Source organism: Pongo pygmaeus, chromosome 20 (genome assembly GCF_028885625.2).
Source record: "Pongo pygmaeus isolate AG05252 chromosome 20, NHGRI_mPonPyg2-v2.0_pri, whole genome shotgun sequence".
Lineage (NCBI taxonomy): Eukaryota > Metazoa > Chordata > Mammalia > Primates > Hominidae > Pongo > Pongo pygmaeus.
In genome coordinates this window covers 9,573,056-9,597,041 of record NC_072393.2, presented here as the reverse complement: position 1 = coordinate 9,597,041, position 23,986 = coordinate 9,573,056, and the positions used below count along the sequence as shown (strand labels likewise).

The 23,986-nt window shown below is 41.4% G+C and overlaps 1 protein-coding gene and 1 pseudogene across 8 annotated transcripts in view; one reads left to right on the top strand and one right to left on the bottom strand.

Moving 5' to 3' along the window:
• The window catches only part of ZNF559 (zinc finger protein 559), a 48,081-nt gene that overhangs the window by 6,721 nt on the left and 17,374 nt on the right, over positions 1-23,986 (bottom strand). For 7 of the 8 annotated variants that reach the window (XM_054461588.2, XM_063658442.1, XM_054461587.2 and 4 more), the window contains one exon: positions 21,750-23,898. The exons of the other annotated variant lie outside the window; for it this stretch is intronic. In XM_054461588.2, the coding sequence (XP_054317563.2) occupies positions 22,525-23,898 (1,374 nt within the window). In that variant the 3' untranslated portion in view covers positions 21,750-22,524. Of the gene's footprint in view, positions 1-21,749; positions 23,899-23,986 lie in introns of those variants that run through there. 8 annotated transcript variants of the gene reach the window in all.
• Positions 16,673-17,480, top strand: LOC129019303 (UBX domain-containing protein 2A-like; annotated as a pseudogene).

Below are 23,986 nucleotides of genomic sequence, written 5' to 3'. Positions count from 1 at the left end.
ACACACATCACTGAAACAATTGGAGCCTTCCAGCTCCGTATTACAGACAAGCCCTCTATCAATAGTGGCAAACTTAAAAACATTAGCAGTAATTATTGCTTAGGAAGACACTTACCCTGTATTTCACTCCATCCTTGACTACCTTCCCCTTGCTCGTCAGACTCTCCTCCCAGGCCCTCTTCTTGTTTACTTATACCCAGCCCTGAAAATAACAGTGAAAGGTTGCTTGTAGATACTCGACGTTTTTCTCATACACCATGAAAATCAGAGCTCCCCCTCTACGCAATTACCTCATCAGTCCCCATTACAACCTCTCACCGCTGCCGCCCTAGCTGGATCCCTAGGAGTAAGTACACGACACCCCTTTCAGCACTCCTTATCTTTTTACTTTGCATCTCTAGTTTTGCCTCGCACAAGGTCTCTTTTTCCTCTGTGGATCCTCTACCTACATGTGTCTACCTGCTAATTGGACAGGCACATGCACACTAGTTTTCCTTACTCTCAAAATTCAATTTGCAAATAGGACTGAAGAGCTCCCTGTTCCCCTCATGACACCGACACGACAAAAACAGTTATTCCACTAATTCCCTTGCTTGTCAGTTTAAGACTTTCTGCCTCCACTATTGCTCTTGGTATTGGAATAGCAGGCATTTCAACCTCTGTCACGACCTTCTATAGCGTCTCTAATGACTTCTCTGCTAGCATCACAGACATATCACAAACTTTATCAGTCCTCCAGGCCCAAGTTGACTCTAGCTGCAGTGGTCCTCCAAAACCCCGAGGCCTTGATTTACTGATGAAATAGGAGGACTCTGTATATTCTTAAATGAAGAGTGTTGTTTTTACCTAAATCAATCTGACCTGGTGTATGACAACATAAAAAAACTCAAGGATAGAGCCCAAAAACTTGCCAACCAAGCAAGGAATTACGCTGAACCCCCTTAGGCACTCCCCAATTAGATGTCCTAGGTCCTCCCAATTCTTAGTCCTTTAATACCTGTTTTTCTCCTCCTCTTACTCCGTTTAGTTTTTCAACTCGTACAAAACCATATACAGGCCATCACCAATAATTCTGCACAACAAATGTTTCTTCTAACAACCTCATAATATCACCCCTTACCACAACATCTTTCTTCAGCTTAATCTCTCCCACTCTAGATTCCCACGCTGCCCCAATCCCACTCAAAGTAGCCCTGAGAAACATCGCCCATTATCTCTCCATACCACCCCAAAAAATTTTCGCCACCCCAACACTTTACCACTATTTCGTTTTATTTTTGTTATTAATATAAGACAGGAATGAAGTAGTGATGCATGCTACAAAATAACTTTGAAATCATTATGCTAACTGAAAGCTAGTAGCAAAGGACTACATAGTTCATGATTTCCATTTCATGATTCCACTTATATGAAATGTCTAGAATAGGCAGATCCACAGCAATACAAAGTCTCTTAGTGGTTGCCAGTGGAATGGGGGAGTAACTGCTAACGAGTACGGGATTCTCTTTTGGGGCAATGAAAATGTTCTAGAGTTAGATTGTAGTCACGGTTGCACAACTCAATATACTAAAAACCACTGATTTATACACTTTAAATGAGATGAAATATATGATTTTATGTCAATAAAGCTATTACAGAAGGGAATGTCTTTAATCTATCAAAAACATATAGCAAACATGTAAGTAGTAACAAGCTGAAAGCTTTCATTCTGAGACCTGGAAGGCAGCAAGGATTGCTCCTTCTAATGTTTCAGAGGTCATAGGCAGGGCAGTAAATTTGTGGGGCAGGAGTGGGTCATAATAGGATTATAAAGGGAGAATAAAGTTCTTATTCATAAATGATATGTCAATATGTAAACATCCAAAAGAAACTTACAGGTAAACTGAAAACTAAGGTCTGCTGCTTGCTGCATACAAAACACACCCTGAGGGCTCAAAAAAGCACAAGTCCCATAGAGGGGGATCTGGTCATACCTAGGAATAACACATTCATTTATGCTTTGACCCAACAACTTGGCTTTCAAAAATAAACCTTGAAGACCTAAGTCCACAAATACGAATAAACATGCACAAGCCCACTCAGATGGGAACTCAAATGCCTATCAGGCACTAGAGTGCATCCACATAACAGAGAGAAAAAAAGGGACGATCTCCGCAAACCAATAACGCACATCCCAAGATATGCCTTCTAACAGTGGAAAGTGAGGCACAAGAGAGCATTTTCTTGAGAAAAAAGTCTCATACTGGGGAGGACGTTTAAAGAGAAGGGTACAGAAGGTGGAGAAAAGGCCCCGCCGACGCGCTCTGACCACATGAATCTACTCGCCTCCTCCCGGGGACCAATGCCCGGAATGGCAGCCCCAAGCCCAGCAGTGCCGGGAGGAACTGCAGCCGGGGGCTCTGAGAAGAAACGCGGCGATAGCCAGAGGCTGGGGCGGGAAATGGGAGGCAAGGTCTGGAGCAGCCTGGGCTACGCACTGTGCCCTTGACCCCTTCCCTCTCGACTCCGCCGGCCTGACTAGCGGGGCGCACCTGGGCCTGGCCCGCTGGGACAGCAACCCTTTCTCAGCTGCAGGCGACAGCTATGGGAGACGGCAAGGCGACGGACGCGCACTTCCGCTTCCGGCCAGCAGCTGTGAGGGACGCGCTGCCCAGCTCGCGCATTTGGCGGATTCACCCTGAGGACTTGGGAACAGGGTGTCGCAGGCGCTCCTGCTCCCTTAGGGCGAAGGCTGGGACTCTTTTTAAAATTCATTGCATTAGAGAAAATAAGAGGCACAAGCCAAGTAACTTGCTTGGGTCTCAAAGCTAAGTAAAAGGGTCCGCAGAACTAGCATCCGTACTGTCTTCCCCAAAGGAAAAAGCAAATGTCCCCAGAGGAAAATGGCACTCTGCAGCCGCAGAGGGAAAGGGGTCCAATCGCCCCCTCCCCTCTTCCTGACCAAAGGAAGACCCCTGAGGTCAGAGATGTTTTGGTCCGGACTCCAGTTTAAAGTCCAGGTATTTAAAAAAAATGGAGGTCTCTGTGAGCACTTGAAATTATCCGCCAACAAAGGAGATCCTGTTTGGCTCAACAGGGTTTGATTCACATCTGTATGACTGGAACCTTGGAATTAAAACTGAAAATCTCAGTCCGGTGGTAGAAAAAAAGATGGATTTTAAATGGCTTTGGAGTTGTTATTACTGTGTTCAGACATCCCAAATCCAGGCTTTAAAAAAATCTCAATAGCCTCTCTTTGTCCCTTTTCCAGACACTCCCATGAATAAGATTCCTACTAGACAGAAGGATTTAAGAATGGTTAAGATAATCATTACTTTAAAAATTATTATTTTGAGACTGAGCTTTGCTTGTCATCCAGGCTGTAGTGCAATGGCGCACCGTGGGCTCAGTGCAACCTCCGCCTCCCAGGTTCAAGCAATCCTCCTGCCTCAGCCTACCAAGTAGCTGGGATTACAGATGCCTGCCACCATGCCTGGCTAATTTTTGTATTTTTAGTAGAGATGGGGTTTCACCATGTTGGCCAGGCTGGTCTCGAACTCCTGACCTCAAGTGATCCACCCGTCTCGGCCTCCCAAAGTGCTGGGATTACCGGCGTGAGCGCCTGGCCACAGAATCATTGTTAATGTTATTCACTAGAGCCACTCAGAACTAAGAATCCTGGTTAAAGGAAATCTCAACCCCTCCTGGCAGTCTGTGCCTCTCACAGAGACCAGCCATAAAATAACTGCCTATAAACAGAAGATCCTTAAAGCACTAGAGATTAATTACTAACATTAGATTTAGACATTAGAACCATTGTGTTTAAAACAAAAATTTCAATCTACATCCAAAAAAGGGAAAGATTTTAAGAAGTTAGGTTCTTTTCTTTATCACAATTACAGCCTAAAAAGGAACTACTAGGGGAAGTGTGAGGATATTTACACACTTTCATTGACCAAGGACTCTGGGCTTTGTTCTGGGAAGAAAGTGTGATGGTCTGAGGCAGAAGTAAAATGACTGTTAGCCCTCCTGAGCTCCATGGCAAACACACAGCCTTTGTTAATGTCGGTCTTGGCCTCCACCTGTATTCACGCACGAGGTAGAACCTCTTTTTTTTTCTAGAGAAAACGCCAAGGCTGCATGCATGCAGATGCAAGGGCAGGCTGCTTGTTCACTGGAATACAGCTACTTTACTGATTACACTGATCCCATTTTTAAATTATTATTTTTTTTTTCTGGAGAGGGAGGGTGGATAGAGAAGGAAGTTCCAGGGAGTCAAAGGCCCAGAAACTCAGTGGAACGTCTCTTCTCACCACCTGTTCTGTTCCCTGCTGCTGACAATTCCCACTGAGCCCTTCAAGTGTCTCCCACACACAGGACAAGTGCTGCTGCTCCTACCTCCTCTCCCATGGACGCAAACATTGGTGGGAGCAATCATTTTATTTTTATGGCAAAGAGAAGCCCTGAGGGGACCCACATGGATGTCTTCAACGTGACAGGCAGAGCCTGAGGCTCTGAAAAAGGCTGGCCTAAAACTATTGCACTAGATGTGCATTTCCCGCTTGGACGAATCTCATTTGAGAATTAATGACATAGCCTTTGCCTACTTGGGGCCCTGTTGGCTCTGACTGCAGTCAGGTTTGGGGTAGGCAGTGTAGAAACCCCCAAGATACCCTCACAGGCATCTGTAAAAGTCATGTTAGGGGTATATTTATACTAAACCACAGTAGGTTCATGCAAATCTAAAAACACTTTATGATGTGTTTGTGTCTAAAATCTTAAAGCAATTAAAAAAAAAAAAAAAAAGCAGACCCCCAAATTGAAAACAGGCTTTCCAATTTCAATGGGTAGTATTTTCTTCTGAGTCCTGTATTATTATTGGCCAGATTTTCAGAATTATTTTTTTAAAAGACTACTTTAGGAATTTTGTTAAAGGATACTGTCACCATTTATGCATCAAAAACTGGCAAAATTGTGCCACCTATGGATCCAGAGCAGAGACATGTTTGAATACAAATTCCCAATGAAACAACCTGGGGGGTTTTCAGGGCTCAAAATCAAAACCTATATAGCCTTGTTAAATGCTCATATATACTTTTTTTTTTTTTTTTCTGAGATGGAGTCACCCTCTGTTGCCCAGCTGGAATGCAATGGCGCAATCTCAGCTCACTGCAACATCTGCCTCCCAGGTTCAAGCTATTCTCATGTCTCAGCCTCCCCAGTAGCTGGGATTATAGGTGCCTGCCACCATGCCTGGCTAATTTTTGTATTTTTAGTAGAGATGGGGTTTTGCCACATTGGTCAGGCTGGCCTCGAACTCCTGACCTCAGGTGATCCACCCGCCTTGGCCTCCTGGGATTACAGGTGTGAGCCACCATGCCCAGCCTCACATATGCTTTTAACTTTTCATTCCTTTGTCAACTGCAAGAATCGTAGTATTTGACAAGTTGGGTTTTTCTTGTCAAATATTACCATTCTTGCAGTTGACAAAGGAATGGAAGTTTTTTTTTTTTCCAGTAGCTTGGCAAAACAATCCTCTTATTTCTGATGACGACAATACTCTCATTTTCTTCTAATTCCTGAAAATCAACATATAACATACTTCATTTTATTGTGCTTTGCAGATAATGTGTGGGGTTTTATTTTTATTACAAATTGAAGGTTTGTGGCAATCCTCCACTGATGAAGTCTACTAGCACCATTTTTCCAATAACACATACTCACTTTGTTTCTCTGTCAGCATTTTTAAGCAAAGTATTTTACAATTAAGGTGCGTCCTTTGATTTTTAGACATAATGCTACTGCACACTTAATAGACTATAAACTTTTTTTTTTTTTTTTTTTAAAGATGGAGTCTTGCTCTGTTGCCTAGGCTGGAGTGCTGTGGCACAATCTCAACTCACTGCAGCTTCCACCTCCTGTGTTCAAGTGATTCTCCTGCCTCAGCCTCCCGAGTAGCTGGGATTGTAGATGTGCTCCACCACACCTGGCTAATTTTTATATTTTTAGTAGAGAATGGGGTTTCACCATGTTGGACAGGCTGGTCTTGAACTCGACCTCAGGTGATCCACCACCCACCTCGGCCTCCCAAAGTGCTGGGATTATAGGCATGAACCACCATGCTCAGCATTTTTTTTTTTTTTTTGAGACAGGGTATTACTCTGTCACCCAGGCTGGAATGCGGTGGCACAATCATAGCTCACTGCAGCCTTGAACTCCTGGGCTCAAGCAATCCACCTGCCTCAGCCTCCTGAATAGCTAGAACTACAGCTACTCCACCACACCTGACTAATGTAAAACATTTTTTTTGTAGAGATGGGGTCTTGCTATAGTTGCCCAGGCTGGTCTCAAACTCCTGGACTCAAGTGATCCTCCTACCTCAGCTTCTCAAAGCACTGGGATTATAGGTGACAGCCACCTCATCCAGCCAACATAACTTTTATATGCACTAGGAAACCAAAAAATTTGTATGACTCACTTTACTATGATGGTCTGTGGAAGCAAACCCACATATCTCCGAGGTATGACTGTATATAACTGTGAAAACCTGAAATTAAATAAACTGTATTGTCTACAGATGCCAAAACAGTGGCAAAAAATAAATAGCCCTTACTTATATTTTACCCTGAGTGTGGTTCTGAATTTGAAGAATGGTTACTCAGAGGCAAAGAGATTGGGTAAAAAAAGATCAGTCTAAATCTTTATATTATTTCACCTAGACTTAATAGGTCTCCAGGGTCAGCAATAGGGGAGATTTTGGGTTCATCACGGGATCTCTAAAATAAGTGGCTTAATGATAATATTGCGAGCTTTATTACTATCATGCTTATACTCTGAAATACTTGATTCTAACAGGATATGACATATCCAATTAGACAGATGTAGCTTGCTGAGTAACTTCCAAAACAAGAGAGAGGAAAGAAATAGGAGATTGAAAAAATATATATATTTGGCCATGGTGATTTGTGCCTGTAGTCCCAGCTTCTAAGGGGCTGAGGTGGGAGGATCACTTGAACCCAGGAGGTGGAGGCTGCAGTAAGCTATGATCATACCACTGCACTTCAGCCTGGGTGACAGAGCAAGACCCTGTATCAAAGGAAAAAAAAAAAAAAAAGATATTTTGAACTGTGAGTTCTCTGCCCAGAGGCACACAATAATTCTGAATATCTGGCCAACAATATATAACCCAGAAGAATGCAAATTGGCTGCTGTTGATTTTGGATGAGGTCAAAGTCTGGCATCAGTAACTAGGGTTCCTTTGTTAACTCTAAAGACTGGACAGACTCAAGTGAAACAAGGTACGCTGGAATCCATCAGAGATGGTGGTGGATTATTTCACAGTACACAGACCACATAAGACAGTAACAATGGTACTCCCTCAGGGAGTTGTAATGAAGTCAGTCGACCCAGGGAAAGCTTTTCGGGCATTTTATGGCATCCATTAAGGGCAAAATAACTGTGAGGTCATCAGACCTTGTGACAGTTATGACTATTAGAAAGTTTCCACTGGCATTTAGCGACAAAATCATTTGCCTTATTAATGACGTCATTTAACAAATGGAGAATGAGACTCAGGAAAGGCTAAGGGAAGGGCCCCAGACACACAGCTCAACAGTAACAGCTGCAGGGCCCACATTCCAGCAGCTGGGCTCCAGAGTCTAAGCCCTCAACACCTAGGCTCTATGTGCGCAAACAGTACCTCTAGAGCCTTTGCAACTCTGAAGCCTGTTGGGATCCTGGAATCTTCCCAGTCAGCCATCTAGTACACTGAAGAAACTAATAATCAAAAAGAAGAAGAAAAAAGGGATATGAGTTTGGTTCTGATTATTATTGTTGTGTAAAAAAACCACCTCAAACTTAGTGATACAGAATAGCAGTTCTCAGGGTTGGTAAACTGCTGAGGGAACCAAAACACTTTCAGGGGGTCTGTGAGATTAAAGCTATTGTTATGGCCAGGCACGGTGGCTCAAGCCTGTAATCCCAGCACTTTGAGAGGCTGAGACGGGCGGATCACGAGGTCAGGAGATGGAGACCATCCTGGCTAACACAGTGAAACCCCGTCTCTACTAAAAATACAAAAAATTAGCTGGGTGTGGTGGTGGGTGCCTGTAGTCCCAGCTACTCAGGAGGCTGAGGCAGGAGAACAGCATGAACCCAGGAGGCGGAGCTTGCAGTGAGCCGAGATCACGCCCTGGGCGACAGAGCGAGACTCTGTCTCAAAAAAAACAAAACAAAACAAAACAAAACAAAAACTATTGTTATAATAGCACAAATACATTCTTGACGTCTTCACCATATCCACATTTATACTGATGACACAATGTAACAGTGGGCAAAAGCGCTGGTGCCTCAGCAGAAATTAAGGCAGTGGGCTGGGCACGGTGGCTCATGCCTGTAATCCCAGCACTTTGGAAGGCCAAGGTGGGTGGATCACCTGAGGTAAGGAGTTAGAGACCAGCCTGGTAATAAACATGGTGAAACCCCTCTCTACTAAAAATACAAAATTAGCCGGGCGTTGTGGTGTGCGCCTGTAATCTCAGCTACTCAGGAGGCTGAGGCAGGAGAATCGCTTGAACCCGGGAGGCGGAGGTTGCAGTGAGCCGAGATCACGCCATTGCACTCCAGCCTGTGGCTAAAAAGAGCAAAACACCATCGCAAAAAAAAAAAAAAAAAAAGAAAAAAAAAAAGAAATTAAGGCAGTGGCACTGAACTGCGTGGTCACTGAATGCCTCACTGCCCCACACTCAGGATAAATAAAAATGTCCTTGAGGGAACAGCGAAAGTTGGAAAGCTTACATCTGTCACCTTAGAAGCGTCTCAACGCATAAAAACTTTTCTGATAGGATCAATGGTCATGTTCGTGAAGATTTATTTTAGACACTCTACTTTAAAATGGGTCAACATTTGGAACATCTGCATAATGAAGTAAATGACTATTTCCTTTCATTTTAGAAATGAGGGTCTCACTATGTTGCCCACGCTGCTTTTGAACTCTTGGACTCAAGGATTCTCCTACTTTGGCCTCCCAAAGTGCTGAGATTACAAGCATGAGCCACTGTGCCAGCCCTATTTTCTAAGTCATGTAGTAAGGTATAAAACCATGTATTGATAAAATAGCCAATCAAAGTGCAAGATATGGGCTGGACGCAGTGGCTCATGCCTGTAATCCCAGCACTTTGGGAAGCCAAGGTGGGTAGATTGAGGTCAGGAGTTTGAGAGCAGCCTGGCCAACATGGTGAAACCGTTTTTACTAAAAATACAAAAATTGGCCAGGCGTGGTGGTGGGTGCCTGTAATCCCAGCTACTCAGGAGGCTGAGGCTGGAGAATCGCTTGAACCCAGGAGGCGGAGGTTGCAGTGAGTGGAGATCGCACCACTGCACCCCAGCCTGGGCAACAAGAGCAAAATTCCATTTCAAAAAAAAAAAAAAAAAAAAAGGCCAGGCGCAGTGGCTAATGCCTGTAATCCCAGCACTTTTGGAGGCTGAGGCAGGTGGATCACAAGGTCAGCAGATTGAGACCATCTTGGCTAACACAGTGAAACCCCGCCTCTACTAAAACTACAAAAAATTAGCCGGGTGCGGTGGCGGGCGCCTGTGGTCCCAGATACTCAGGAGGCTGAGGCAGGAGAATGGTGTGAACCCAGGAGGCGGAGCTTGCAGTGAGCCGAGATCGCGCCACTGCACTCCAGCCTGGGCGACAGAGTGAGACTCTCTCAAAAAAAAAAAGAAAAAAGAAAGAAAGAAAAGAAAAAAATAGTGCAAGACAAACAAATGGATTTTAATGTAACAGAAAAGAAACAATTCCTTGACAGGATTTCATATTCCATATTGCAACTAATCTTTCAGAAGCTACCATTTCTTGAGTTTTGGTGTAATATCAAAGAAAATCCAAAATTACCTGAAAATGCTTCTGTCTTTTCCAACTATAATCTCAGCAAAGCCAAACTTTCTAATCAAAGCAACTAATGGCAAAAAATGTAGACACAAGTATGAGAATTCAGCTGTCATCTATTAAGCTCTTAAGACATTAAAGAGATTTGCAAAAGCATGCAATATGCTGCTCTTTCCACATTATTTTGTTGCTATTGTCAAGAAGTTATTTTTAAAAAGCATGTTATGTATATTACTAAAACATTTTTAAAATTTGCCTCAATTCTTTTTTTTTTTTTTTTTTTTGAGATGGAGTCCAGCTCTGTCACCCAGGCTGGAGCACAGTGGCATGATCTCAGCTCACTTCAACCTCTGCCCCCTGGGTTCAATCAGTTCTCTTGCCTCAGACTCCTGAGTAGCTGGGATTACAGGCACACACCACCATGCTGGCTAGTTTTTTTGTATTTTTAGTAGAGATGGGGTTTTGCCATGTTGGCCAGGCTGGTCTCGAACTCCTAACTTCAGTCGAGCCACCAGCCTCAGCCTCCCAAAGTGCTGGGATTACAGGCAAGAGCCACCACGCTCGGCCTGCCTTAATTTCTAAAATGTTAAATATTCACAGATAGAATGCCCACTGGCAAAAGCTTTTTGGGGTGCTCAATTTTTGGAGTATAAAAGAGTCTCAAGATAAAAAAGGTTGAGAACTGCTGGTACAGAACCACTACTACTCTATTATGTTAACAGATCATGGGGCAGGAATTTGGACAGGATACAGTAGGAATGAATGGCTTATCTCTGCCTCACAATGTCCAGGGCCTCAGCTGGGAAGTCTTACACAGCTGATGCTGAATCCAAAGGCTGGGGGCTGGAATCATCTGGATTCTATCATCACTCTTGTATCTGATGTTTTCCTTGAAATGGCTAAAAACAGACAGCAGCTGGTGGCTGTTGATGACAGCATCTACATGTAACCCCTCCCTGTTACAGCGTAGCTGCTAGTTCCCAAGAGGAAGCACTCTGAGAGGAGGAAGCATCTCAAGAGGGAATGTTCCAGCCAGAAGGGAACTGCATGGCCCTTCGTGGCCTCACTTTGGAAATCTCATGGAATCATTTATGTTGTACTCCTTTGGGAAATGCAGTCAAAGGTCAGTGCAGATACAAGGGGGAGGTAAAAGTATCAAAGAATTTTAGGGCCGTGTTTTAAAACCGTCGGAGTCTGCACGTGGCTACAAATTATTAACATTTATACTTCCCACATACAAGAAACTCTCACCACTTCCTAAGGCCACACCAAAGTCTCATGCCCATGGTAGTAGACTCTGGTTTTATGTCCAGGATCTGGTCATCCAAATAAGGTGCAATCCAGAAAAGATGGCCAAGAGCAGTGGCTCACATCTGTAATCCCAGCACTCTGGGAGGCTGAGGTGGGAGGATCCCTTGAGTCCAGCAGTTCAAGACCAGCCTGGGCAACGTAGAGAGACCTTGTCTCTACAAAAAAATACAAAAATTAGTCAGGCGTGGTGGCACATGCCTCTGGTCCCAGCTACTCAAGAGGCTGAGGCAGGAGGATCACCTGGGCCCAGGAGGTCAAGGCTGCAGTGAGCTATGATTGTGCCACTGCACTCCAACCTTGGCAAGAACAGCAAAAAAGACCCCCCTTACCCCCCACAAACACATGCCGTGTGTGGTGGCATGTGCCTGTAGTCTCAGCTACTCAGTAGGCTGAGGCAGGAGGATCACTTGAGCCCAGGAATTCAAGGATGCAGTGAGCTATGATTGCATCACTGAACTTCAGCCTGGGTGATGGAATGAGACCTTGTCTCAAAAAATGTTTTGAAAAGTGGCTGGGCACAGTGGCTCATGCCTGTAATCCCAGCACTTTGGGAGGCCAAGACAGGAAGACAGCTTCAGCCCAGGAGTTTGAGACCAGCCTGGGAAAAATGGTGAAACCCTGTCTCTACCAAAAAACAAACAAACAAACAAACAAATAGCTGGGCATGGTGGCATGTGCCTATAGTCCTAGCTACTCAGAAGGCTGAGGTAGAGGATCACTTGAGCCTGGGAGGCAGAGATTGCAGTGAGCCAAGATCATTGTGCCACTGCACTCTAGCCTGGATGCCAGAGTGAGACTCTGTCTCAAAAAATAAATAAATAAAAATAAAAATTTTAAAATAACAATAAAACATAAATAAAAATCATAAAAAAGTCCTTGGGTTTGGTTTAATATACTCCTGCTCCTCTAGATTTGAACATTTGTAAGCTAAAGAGACAAGTTATCTGTTCCCCACAAAACCAATACAGAGTTTGGGACAGGAATGGGATAGTTAAAATAGACACTCCTATTAAAAAGGCATGGGTGGGGAGAAATGGGATTCCACAGCAGCCCCTGACCCACAGCAATTCTTAAATTCAGGCAGGAACATGTTATCTGTTTCTCAAGCACCAGTGCAGCTCCACAGGAGTTAGTCTTCTGAAGTTCTGTACTCTGAATCATACTTGCTTTCCCATAAAAAGTAAACATTTTCAACTGAGTAGTTTTATAGGCCTATTTCATCTGTTTTCTATCTGCAGTTTGGGAGTTCAAAGGTCTCTTTACATTTTGTACTACTTCTTTCCATTTTGTTTGGACAAAGTTGACCTTGCTTTTACCAACTTTTTTTTTTTTTTTTGCAATAAAAAACCTTTTCCCATTTATCTCCATTAATTTTATTGGATTTGTGCCATTAGACAAAAGCCATGGCTAAAATCTCTTAGGCCCTTCTCTATCTTGGACCACTGTCTGTGAGAATGCAGGGGAACACTGCCCAGAAGGGATGCTGAGATGCTCTTTTGGTTAATGAAAAGGCACCTTATTTAAATTTCTACATATGATATCTATTCATAAGACTCTATCAAACACCAAACTAAAGGTCTCTGAGGTCTTAAGAAATGGTTCTATGATAAAAGGTTTTCATAATAAAATCTCTCAGTGAACTACTATAGTCCCAGCTACTTGGGAGGCTGAGGTGGGAAGATCACTTGAGCCCAAAGTTAGAAGCTGCAGTGAGTTATGATTGCATCACTGGACTCCAGCCTGGGCAACAGAGTGAGACCCTGTTTCAAAAAAAAAACAAAAAAAAAAAAAAAGAAAAGAAAAAATTAAAATGCATAAATGCTAAAAAAATAAAAAATGAAATAAAATCTCTCAGTGAACAAGCAGTGGAAGGGAACTTCGTCAACCTAATAAAGCTGTCCTCAAAGGAACCCACAGCTAACATCATACTTAATGGTAGAAGACTGAACGCTTTCTGCCTAAGGCTGGGAATAAGACAATGATGTGTGTTCTCACCACTCTCATTCAACACTACTGGAGGCCCTAGCCAGTACATTAAGAAAATATAAAGAAATAAAAGGGACAGATATCAAAGAGAAAGCAAAACTGCCTTAATACAGAGCATAAGATTTGTTTTTGTAGAATATTCCAAAAAGTTACAGGAATAGATAACTATACAAAGTTTGCAGGATTCAAGGTCAAATATAAATTATATACAAATATAAATAATTTTATATACTAGCACTGAAAAATTGAAATTTTAAAACTAGCATTTATAATAGCATCAATGAAATGGTGCAATACAGAAAATCACAAAATACTGTTGAAAGAAATAAGACCTAAATTAATGAGGAGATTGTCTTAGTCCGTTTGGGCTGCTAGAACAAAATACCATAGACTAGATGGCTTATAAACAACAGAAATGTATTGCTCACAGTTCTGGAGAATGGGAAGTCCAAGATTGAAGTGTTGGCAGATTTGGTGTCTGATGAGGTCCCACTTCTTGGTTCACAGATGGTGACTTCTTGCTGTGTCCTCACATGGCAGAAGACATGAGCAAGCTCTCTGGAATCTCTTTTATAAAGGCACCAATCTAATTCATTAGTGCTCTGCCCTCATGAGCCTAATCATCTCCAAAAGGCCTCGCCTGCCAATATCATTGGACTGGGGATTAGGATTTCAACCATATAAATTTTGGGGGTATGAAAACATTCAGACCAAGGCAGAGATATACTGTGTCTATGGTTCAGAACAGCCAGTATTAAGATGCCAATTCTCTAATTCATCTTTAGATTAAACTGAATCTCAGGTTAAAAAAAAAAAATCCTGGCAGACTTTTTATGGAAACCAGTAAATTTACTCTAAAATTTATGTGAAAAGGCCGGGTGTGGTGGTTCATGCCTATAATCCCAGCACTCTGGGAAGCCGAGGCGGGCGGATCATGAGGTCAGGAGATCGAGACCATCCTGGCTAAACATGGTGAAACCCCATCTCCATTAAAAATACAAAAAAAAGAAATACAAAAAATTACCCGGGCGTGGTGGCAGGTGCCTGCAGTCCCAGCTACTCAGGAGGCTGAGGCAGGAGAATGGCATGAACCCGGGAGGTGGAGCTTGCAGTGAGCCGAGATTGTGCCACTGCACTCCAGCCTGGGTGACAGAGCGAGACTCCATCTCAAAAAAAAAAAAAAAAAATTTATGTGAAAAAACAAAGAACATGGACCATCCCAAATGATTCTGAAAATTAAGGTCAATGTTGGAACTCTCGCACCACTTGCTTTCAAGATTTACTAGAGAGCTACCATAATCAAAAAAGTGTAGTATTAGCAGGCCAGATGCAGTGGATCATGCCTGTAATCCCAGCAGTTTGGGAGGCTGAGGTGGGTGGATCACTTGAGGCCAAGAGTTTGAAACCAACCTGGCCAACATGGTGAAACCCTGTCTCTACTACAAACACAAAAGTTAGCCAGGTGTGGTGGCACGCACATATAGTCTCAGCTACTTGTGAGGCTCAGGCACAAGTCCCAGCTACTCGGGAGGCTGAGGCACAAGAATTGCTTGAACCTGGGAGGTGGAAGCTGCAGTGAGCTGAGATGGTACCACTGCACTCCAGTCTAGGTGATAGAGTGAGACTCTGTCTCAAAAAAAAAAAGTGTAGTATTAGCAAAAGGACAGACATATTAAAGATTAGCTGAACTGAATAGATACCAGAAATAGATTTAAACATATGTCATCAATTTCATTTTCAAAAAAGGTGCAAATAACCCAATAGAGAAAACACTGTTTTCAACCAATTGTCCTGAAAAAAAAAAAAAAAATTAAAACATTCACATCCCTTCTACCCCCTCCAAAAGTAACCTTAACCCGTGCATTGCAAAAAGGATCACAGAAGGGCTTGCGCTTCCCAATTTCAAAAATTACTCTAAAGCTACAGTGATCAGGATAGTGTGGCTACAAACAGGTTAGACATGTACAACGGAGGTGAACTGAGAGTCTAGAAATAAATTAATGCTGGGCACAGCGGCTCACATCTGTAATCCCAGCAGTTTGGGAGGCAGAGGCAGGAGGATTGCTTGAGCCCAGGAGTTCAAGACCAGTCTGGGCAACAAGAAGAAACCCTGTCTCTACAAGAAATACAAAAATTAGCCAGGTGTGGTGGCATATACCTGTAGTCCCAGCTACTTGGGAAGCTCCAGGAGGAGGATCACTTGAGCCTGGGAGGTCAAGGCTGCAGTGAGCCAAGATCACACCACTGCACTCCAACCTGGGTTAACAGAGCAGGACCCAGTCTCAAAACAAATAAATAAGCCTTTACATTTATGGTCAACTGATTTTTGACAACAGTGCCAAGACAATTCAATGGGAGAAATAGTCTTTTCAACACATATGCTAGGGTAACTGGGTGTTACATGCAAAAGAATGAAGCTGGATACACTGTTCACAGCATGCACAAATATTAGTTCAAAATGGATCATAGAACTAACTGTAAGAGCTAGAATTATAAAAATCCTAGAAGAAAATATAAGACTTCATGACCTTGGGTTAGGCAATGGTTTCTTAGATTTGACACCAAAATCATAAGAAAAAAATAAACTTAAAACTTTTACACTCTAAAGGATGCCATCAAGAAACTGAAAGAACACAAAGAATGAAAGAAAATACTTGTAAACCATTTATTTGATATGGTATTTGTACCTAGAATTTATAGAGCTCTTGAAACTCAATAATAAAAAGAACTCTAAATAGACATTCTCCCAAAGAAGATAGACACATAGTCAACAAACTGATGAAAAGATGATCAACATCTTTAGTTTTCAGGTGAGCTAAGCCCAGAAAAAAAAAATAAAAATCTTTAGCCACTAGGGAAATAAAAATAGAAAACAACGAATACTATTTCCCACCCAATAGGTGTTATCAAAAAAAAGATTAAAAAGATAGTTACTAAATGGTAAAAGATTCAATGATTTACTCCCAAGACCAGAAACAAGACAAGAATGTCTGGTCTCTCAACTTCTATTTAACAATACACTGCAGGTTCTAGTTAATGTAACAAGAAAAGAAAAATACAAAACGCATAGATTGGAAAGGAAGAAGTAAAAAAATTTATGTGCAGAAAACAGAATTGTCCTAGTAGAAAATCTGATAGAATCTACTAAAAAGCTGCCAGAAGCTGGGCGCGGTGGCTCACGTCTATAATCCCACCACTTTGGGAGGCTGAGGCGGGTGAATCGCTTGAGCCCAGGAGTTCCAGACCAGCCTGGGCAACATGGCGAAACCCTGGCTCTACTAAAAATACAGAAAAAATTAGCTAGGTGTGGTGGCGCACGCATGTAGTCCCAGTTACTCCGGAAGGTGAGGCACAAGAATCGCTTGACCCCGAGAGGCGGAGGTTGCAGTGAGCCAAGCTCATGCCACTGTTAGCCTGGGATACAGAGCGAAACTTGTCTTAAAAAAAAAAAAAAAAGGCCCATGCGCGCTCCTCAGGTCTGCAAGCAGCCGGTGTGGGTGAACGCTTGGCGCTTGGTGGAGACAGAGAGCCGGCGGGATATCAGCAGCGCAGCCGGGGTACCGGAGGTGGTCTCGGGCGAGGCGCTCCGGGTCTGAAGGGCTCCAGCCAAACGGAGCTCGTAGCCAAACAGTGCTGGTGGCCCCTGAGCTGAGTGAGGCCTAGGCTTGCAGGCTGTGCTCGGAGTAAGGCAAGAGAGAATGAAAGACGTAGATAATCTCGAAAGTATGAAAGACTGGGTTTGTGAAACAGGACCTGACAATCAACGTCTTGGTGATAATCAATAAATTGTGAATAGTTTGTTGATAGCCTTTTTGAGGAAGCTCAGAAGGTTGGTTCCAAATGCTTGTCTCCTACTTAACAGAAGAAACAGGCAGACGTAAACATAAAATTATAGAAAAATGGATTCACCGTCAATGATTATTTCAGAAGTTATTCAAATGGTGCAAGTCAGCAGTTTTTGAACTCCATCAAAAAGGGGGAATTACCTTCAGAATTACAGGGAATTTTTGATAAAGAAGAGGTGGGTGTTAAAGTTGAAGACAAGAAAAATGAAATATGTATGTCTACGAAGCCTGTCTTCCAGCCCTTTTCAGGACAGGGTCACCAAGTAGGAAGGGTAAGCCATATCAAAGACTTCATTGAAAAATACCAAGGATCTCAAAAGAAGTCCTCCCCTGTCCCTGGCAACAGCTCTTCCTATCCTCAGATTGTTAGATGAGACACTCACACTGGAAGCAGCAGATTTACAGAATTTTGTCGTCAGAGACTCCAAAAAACTGCTGCACCTTTTCGAGAACTTTCAGAGCATTGATTTTTGATAGACTAAGTGGAAAATCTGCAGAGATATGATGGTTGTAAGCAGACATGCAAACCAAATTGGGGACTGGATAAGTCAGATTCACTGGACTTTTGGTTCGGGTACTATTGAACTCTCTCCTGATGAGATGTTTAGATAAGTGCAAGTTAGAAAAGTAGCATATAACTGGAAACTATATTCTGTGCATTTTTCCCAAAAGGCTACTCAGAGAAATATACTTATTTCAAATACTAATTATCAAGATATATTAAATAGCTGTATTATTTAGAATCTTAATATAGTATAAATTGGCAAATATGTTCACAATATTATTTGTTCAAATACCATTCCCAAACAGGGATTTATTTAAATGTTAGCTGTCTCTGAGTTATTAGATGGCTAATACATTGAAAAATTATACATGGCAGGTTTAAAACCATCAACATAATTATTTTACAACTTAGATGCAAAGTTGGAGAGAGCTGTTTTTACCACAGCTATGCCTAAACCTCAAAGTGTCCTTAGTTATCACTCTGTAATGGCAACATATATTTGAATATTAATTTGGTAGCCAGGCGTGATGACTCATGCCTGTAATCCCAGCACTTTGGGAGGCCGAGGTGGGTGGATCACCTGAGGTCAGGAATTCAAGACCAGCCTGGCCAACATGGCGAAACCCCATCTCTACTAAAAATACAAAAATTAGCTGGGTGTGGAGGCGGGTGCCTGTAATCCCAGCTACTCGGGAGGCTGAGGCAGGAGAATCACTTGAACCTGGGAGGTGGAAGTTGTAGTGAGCCAAGATCGCACCACTGCACTCCAGCCTGGGCAACAAGAGCAAAACTCCATCTCAAGAAAACAAACAAAAAACAAATATGAATCTGGCAATGATATTAAAGATCTATTTTCATTTAAGAATAAAATTGTGGCCAGGTGCAGTGGCTCATGCCTGTAATCCCAACACTTTGGGAGGCCAAGATGGGAGGATCACTTGAGGCCAGGAGTTCAAGACTGGTCAACACAGCAAGACCCCAATCTCTATTTTTTTTTAATTTAAAAAATAAAAAAAAAATTATGTAGCTTAGTATAATGTTAATATAAAAAATCTTCCAGAACAAACAGGTTTAACAATGGTGCAGCATACAAGATGAATATATGTAAAAAAACTGTATTCCTCTATAGTAGTAATGAACTAGCAGAGAAACTGAAATTTTTAAAATACCATTTGCAATAGTGTCAAGAGAAAAAATGCCTAGGAAGACCCAAACACCAAAAAACACAAACACTACTGAGAAAAAAATTATAAATCCTAAATAAGTGGAGAGATATATTATGTTCATGGGTTGAAATGCTCAATATTGTGAAGACATCAATTAATCTGCAGATTCAACACAATGATAATCAAAATCTTAGTGAATTACTTTGGGGGTGTGGGGTGGTGGTGGTAGAAATTGACAACCTGATTCTAAACTTTATATGGAAATACGAAAGTCCTAGAACAGAAGTAAGTCAACGAAGTACAGCCACATCAAGACCAAATGTGGCTCACAGCCTATAACTGTACAGGTTGAATGGAACGTGAGAACTATTTTTATATTTTAAAAGGTCTGTAATAGAAAAAATAATATGCAACAGAAACTATATATAGCATGTAAAGCTTAAAATCTCTACAATCTGGTCTTTTACAAAAAACTTTGCCAACCTCTGGCCTAAAATAGTCAAGACAACTCTGAAAAGAAAAAGCTGGAGGACTAACTCTATCGGACTTCAAAAGTTATCAAGTTGTCAAGAGAGGGTAGTCTTGGAATAAAAGATAAGTAGCTATATGGAACAGAACAGTTGAGAAGCAGACACACGTATAAAGCCAACCAATTTTCAGGAAGCAAAGGCAATTAAGTGGAAAAAGGATAGTCCTTTCAACAAATGATGCTGGAACAACTAGATACAAAGAAAAAAAAAAAACCCAAAATTCTGATCCAATCTTTGTGCCATGTAAAGATTTTTACTCAAAGTGCATCATGTACTTGTACCACAAATACAACATATTAAATATATTGTAATACAGATACTCCTCAACTTATGACAGGGCTATGTCCTGATAAACCTATTGTAAGTTGAAACTATCATAAGTTGACAATTTGTAACCCCATCATAAATTGAGAAATGTATTGAATGCATAATATGTTTGCACCATTGTAAATTAAAAACAATACTAAGTCAAATTCCATAAATTTGGAAGTGTATTTATGTTACCTCTGTTAAAATGAAATGTTTTATTATATATTTAAATGTACATTATATCAAATATAAAGTATTAATATCAAATACACTAATAGGTTTAATATTAAATATATTAGAAATTTTAAACTCTTGAAATTCAATAAAAATTGCAAAACCACATGATCGTGCCACTGCACTTCAGCCTGGGAGACACCGTAAAACCTGTCTCTATTTAAAATAAATAAATAAATAAATAAATAAAAAATAAAGCCAATATAAACAGGCAAAAGATTTGAACAGACTCTTCCCCAAAGGCTTAAAGAAGGCCAGTAAGCACGTGAAACCATGTAAAACATCATTAGTCACTAGGGAAATGCAAATTAAAACCACGAGATACTACTGCACACCTATTAAAATGGTCAAAATAAAAAAGACTGACCATACCAATAACTGGCAAGGATGCGGAGGAATTGCAACTCTTATACACTGCTCATGGAAATGTCAAATGGCATAACTACTTGAGAAAGGTTTAGCAGTCTCTTAAAAACTTAAACGTACACTAACATATGATCTGATCATTCCACTCTTAACTATTTACTTAAAGAAACATAAGCACATGTTAAAAGAATAATCTGCATATGGGTGTTCAAGGCAGTTTTAATTGCAATAGCCAAAAGGTAGAAATAACACATGGATAAATAGCTTGTGGTATGCCTTGCAATGGAATACTATTCAGCAGTGAAATGGACTCTACAACATAAACGGATCTAGAAATTATCCTGAAAGATGCCAGACTATATGATTCCATTTATATAAAAACTGTACATAATATAAAGTCGTCTATTCTAAGAGAAAGCAAATCAGTGGATCAGGAGAATGACAGGCAGGGAAGGGTGAGGAGAAGAAATTATAAAAGGGCACGAGGAAACCATCTGGTTTGATAGGTATGTTCATTATCTTGATGGTGTATATGTACACATATGTGTATGTGTCCAAACAAAGTGTATGCTAAAAACATGTGCAGTTTATTACATGGCAATTATACCTCAAACTTACTGAAAGAACCTGCCTCAATAATTCAAACCAAAGATTCTCAGCAACAGTGAAAAAAGATCATTAAATGTACACTTCACCAAAGACTCATAAGCATATGAAAGTGATGTTCAACATCATTAGTCTTTAAAGACACATAGAAAGGCAAACTTAAATAATTTATTTGGTTTTCTTTGCTGGCGTCAATTTTCTTTTTTTTGAGACAGGGTCTCATCCTGTTACCCAGGCTAGAGTGTAGTGGCACGATCAAGGCTCACTGCAACCTCTGCCTCCCTGACCAGGCCCAAGCAATCCTCTCACCCCAGCCTCCTAAATAGCTGGGACTACAGGCACAAACCACTACACCCAGTTAATCTTATTTATACTTTGTCAAGATGAGGTTTCACTATATTGCCCAGGCTGGTCTTGAACTCCTGGGCTCAAGTGATCCTTCTGCCTTGGCCTCCCAAATTGCTGGAATTAGGGTGTGAGCCAACATGCCTGGCCAGTACCAATTTTCTTGTATGCAATAAGTGAAAACTTGTACCCCTAAATGTTCCTCAATTCCTTATTCTTATAACTAAGTTTTTCATTAAAAAACCCTCTGAGGATATTTTAATTTTTTTTTCTTTTTTTGAGACCGTCTTACCATATCACCCAGGCTGGAGTGTAGTGGCATGATCTGAGCTCACTGCAACTTCCGCCTCCCAGGTTCAAGCAATTCTCCTGCCTCAACCTCTTGAGTAGCTGGGATTACAGGCACGTACCACCATGCCTGGCTAATTTTTGTATTTTTAGTAGAGATGGGGTTTCACCATGTTGGCCAGGCTGGTCTCAAACTCCTGACCTCAAATGATCCACTCACTTCAGCCTTTCAAAGTGCTGGGATTATAGGAATGAGCCACTGCACCCAGCCTAAAATTGTTTTAAAGACTAGTGAAGTGTAGTAGTGACAAATGGGGGAAAGAGTGGAACTCCTAAATAATAAAGAGTTCCATCTGTAACTGTGAACAATTGAGATAACTCAGGATCTTCAGACCAGCTAGATATTTTTATTAATAATATATGACCTCTTTAAAACATGTATATTTACCAAAAGCATTCTGATATGGCATTCCTCTAGTGTGACTTTTTGCGTGTAAATTAATACAGCCTTTTTGACCTTCCATGGTCAGGTTCCTCTTCAGTGTGGATGTTTCCTAATGACCAAGTTCAAGGGCTTTCCGACATCTCTTTCACTCATGGGACTTCTCAATGTGTGCTTTGACATGTTCTCAAAGTGGAAGCTAAAAACAAAGAAGAATCTCCACACATCTTACGTTCATAAGATTTTTCACACTTGTGAGATCACAGCTGAATATTAAGGTATAAGGCAGAGCGAAAGGTTTCAACACATTCCTTATATCCAGAGGATGTGCATTTACATCCAATGTGCTCACAAGCTCAGTAAGGCCCGAGGAAAATAATGAAAGCTTTTCCACCTTCCCCACATTCATAGCATTTCTCTCCAGCATGAGTTCAAACAGACTCAGTAAGATGTAAGCAATGACTGATTTCCTACGTTCAGTTTGTTTCCTAGGATGCACAGACACATGAATAGTAAGTAAGGCCTATGGAAGGAGCCAAGACTTTCCCACATTCCTTACATTCATGTCTTCTCTTCTATTGGAATTGTTAAGGTCTGAGACACCAAGGAAGGCTTCCCACATTCCCTGACTGTGTACCTTGCCACTATGAATGAGTACATGTTCAGTAAGTGTGAGGAAGTAGTGGCTTTACCACATTCTTTCCAAGTATCAGCCCCAATTCACACACATTCAGTAAGGCATGAGGAATTACTAAAGGTTTGCCCACATTCCTTATATGGTTTCTCCACACTATGACTTCTTAGATGTCGAATAAGATATGTGGACCGAGTAAAGGCTTTCCCACGTTCCTGACATTCAAAGGGCCGTTCACCAGTGTGAGTTCTCATGTGTACTGTAAGGCCTGATGAGATACTGAAGGCTCGCCCACACTTTTGACATTTATATGGCCTCTCCCCTGTATGTGTTCTTTTATGTTGACTAAGGTGCGAGGAGTATCTAAAGGCTTTCCCACATTCCTCACATTCAAAAGGCCTTTCTGCACTGTGACTTCTTAAATGTCGAATAAGAAATGAGGATCGAATGAAGGCTTTCCCACACTGTTGACAGTCATAGGGTTTTACACCAGGATGAGTCTGCATGTGACTTTTAAAGCAAGAGGAATTAATAAAGGCTTTCCCACATTCCTTACATTGATAAGGCTTCTCACCAGTGTGAGTTCTCATATGTACAGTAAGATGTGAAGAGTTAGCGAAAGCTTTCCCACATTCCTTACATTCATAAGGCTTTTCTCCAGTGTGAGTTCGCCTGTGTTTTATAAGACCTGATGAATCAGTGAAGGTTTTCCCACATTTGTTGCACTCATATGGTTTTTCTCCAGTGTGAACCCTTATGTGAATGTTGAGTTTTGAGAAACAAGTAAATTCTTTGCCACATTCATTACAAACACAGTGTTTTCCTCTAGTTCTAAGTCTTATATGTTTAGCAAGATCTGGGGAATAAGCAAAGACTTTGCCAAATTTCTTATGTTCTATAGGTAACACTCTACTATGAGTTCTTAAATGTTGAGTAAGATATGAAGACTGAGTGAAGGGTTTCCCACATGCTTTACATTCATAGAATTTTTCTCCATCTTGAGTTTGCATGTGTACAAAAAGGCCTGTAGAATGAGAAAAGGTTTTGACATACTCCTTATGAGTATATGGTCTCTCTCCACCATAAATTCTTACACATTCTCTGAGGTGTGAGGAGGAAGGTAAGCCTTTTTCACAGTCACTGCACTTATATGGTTTCTCTTGAGTGTGAGTTTTCTTGCAAACAAGATGTAGATTTTGGCCAGTTTTCTTGCAAACAAGATGTAGATGTTGGCTGAAGGCTGTTTCACATTGATTACAGTTAGGAAGTTCTTCTCCGATATCAGTTTTCTTGTGTAAAGTAAAGGTAGAGGGTTTTGTGAAGGCTTTTTCACATTGATTGCGCTCACAGGTTTTCTTTCTAAAATAAGTTCTCCTGTGAATCTTAAGGCATGAGTGTTCACTCAAGGCTTTTTCACATTGGTTAAAGTCAAACAGTTCCTCTCCAAAATGGTTTCTCTCCTGTTGGTGAAAATTAATGATGATTCATACAAGTTTTCCAAATTTATTTCATTCAGATTCTCCCTTTTACTCTGAATTCTGTTACGCA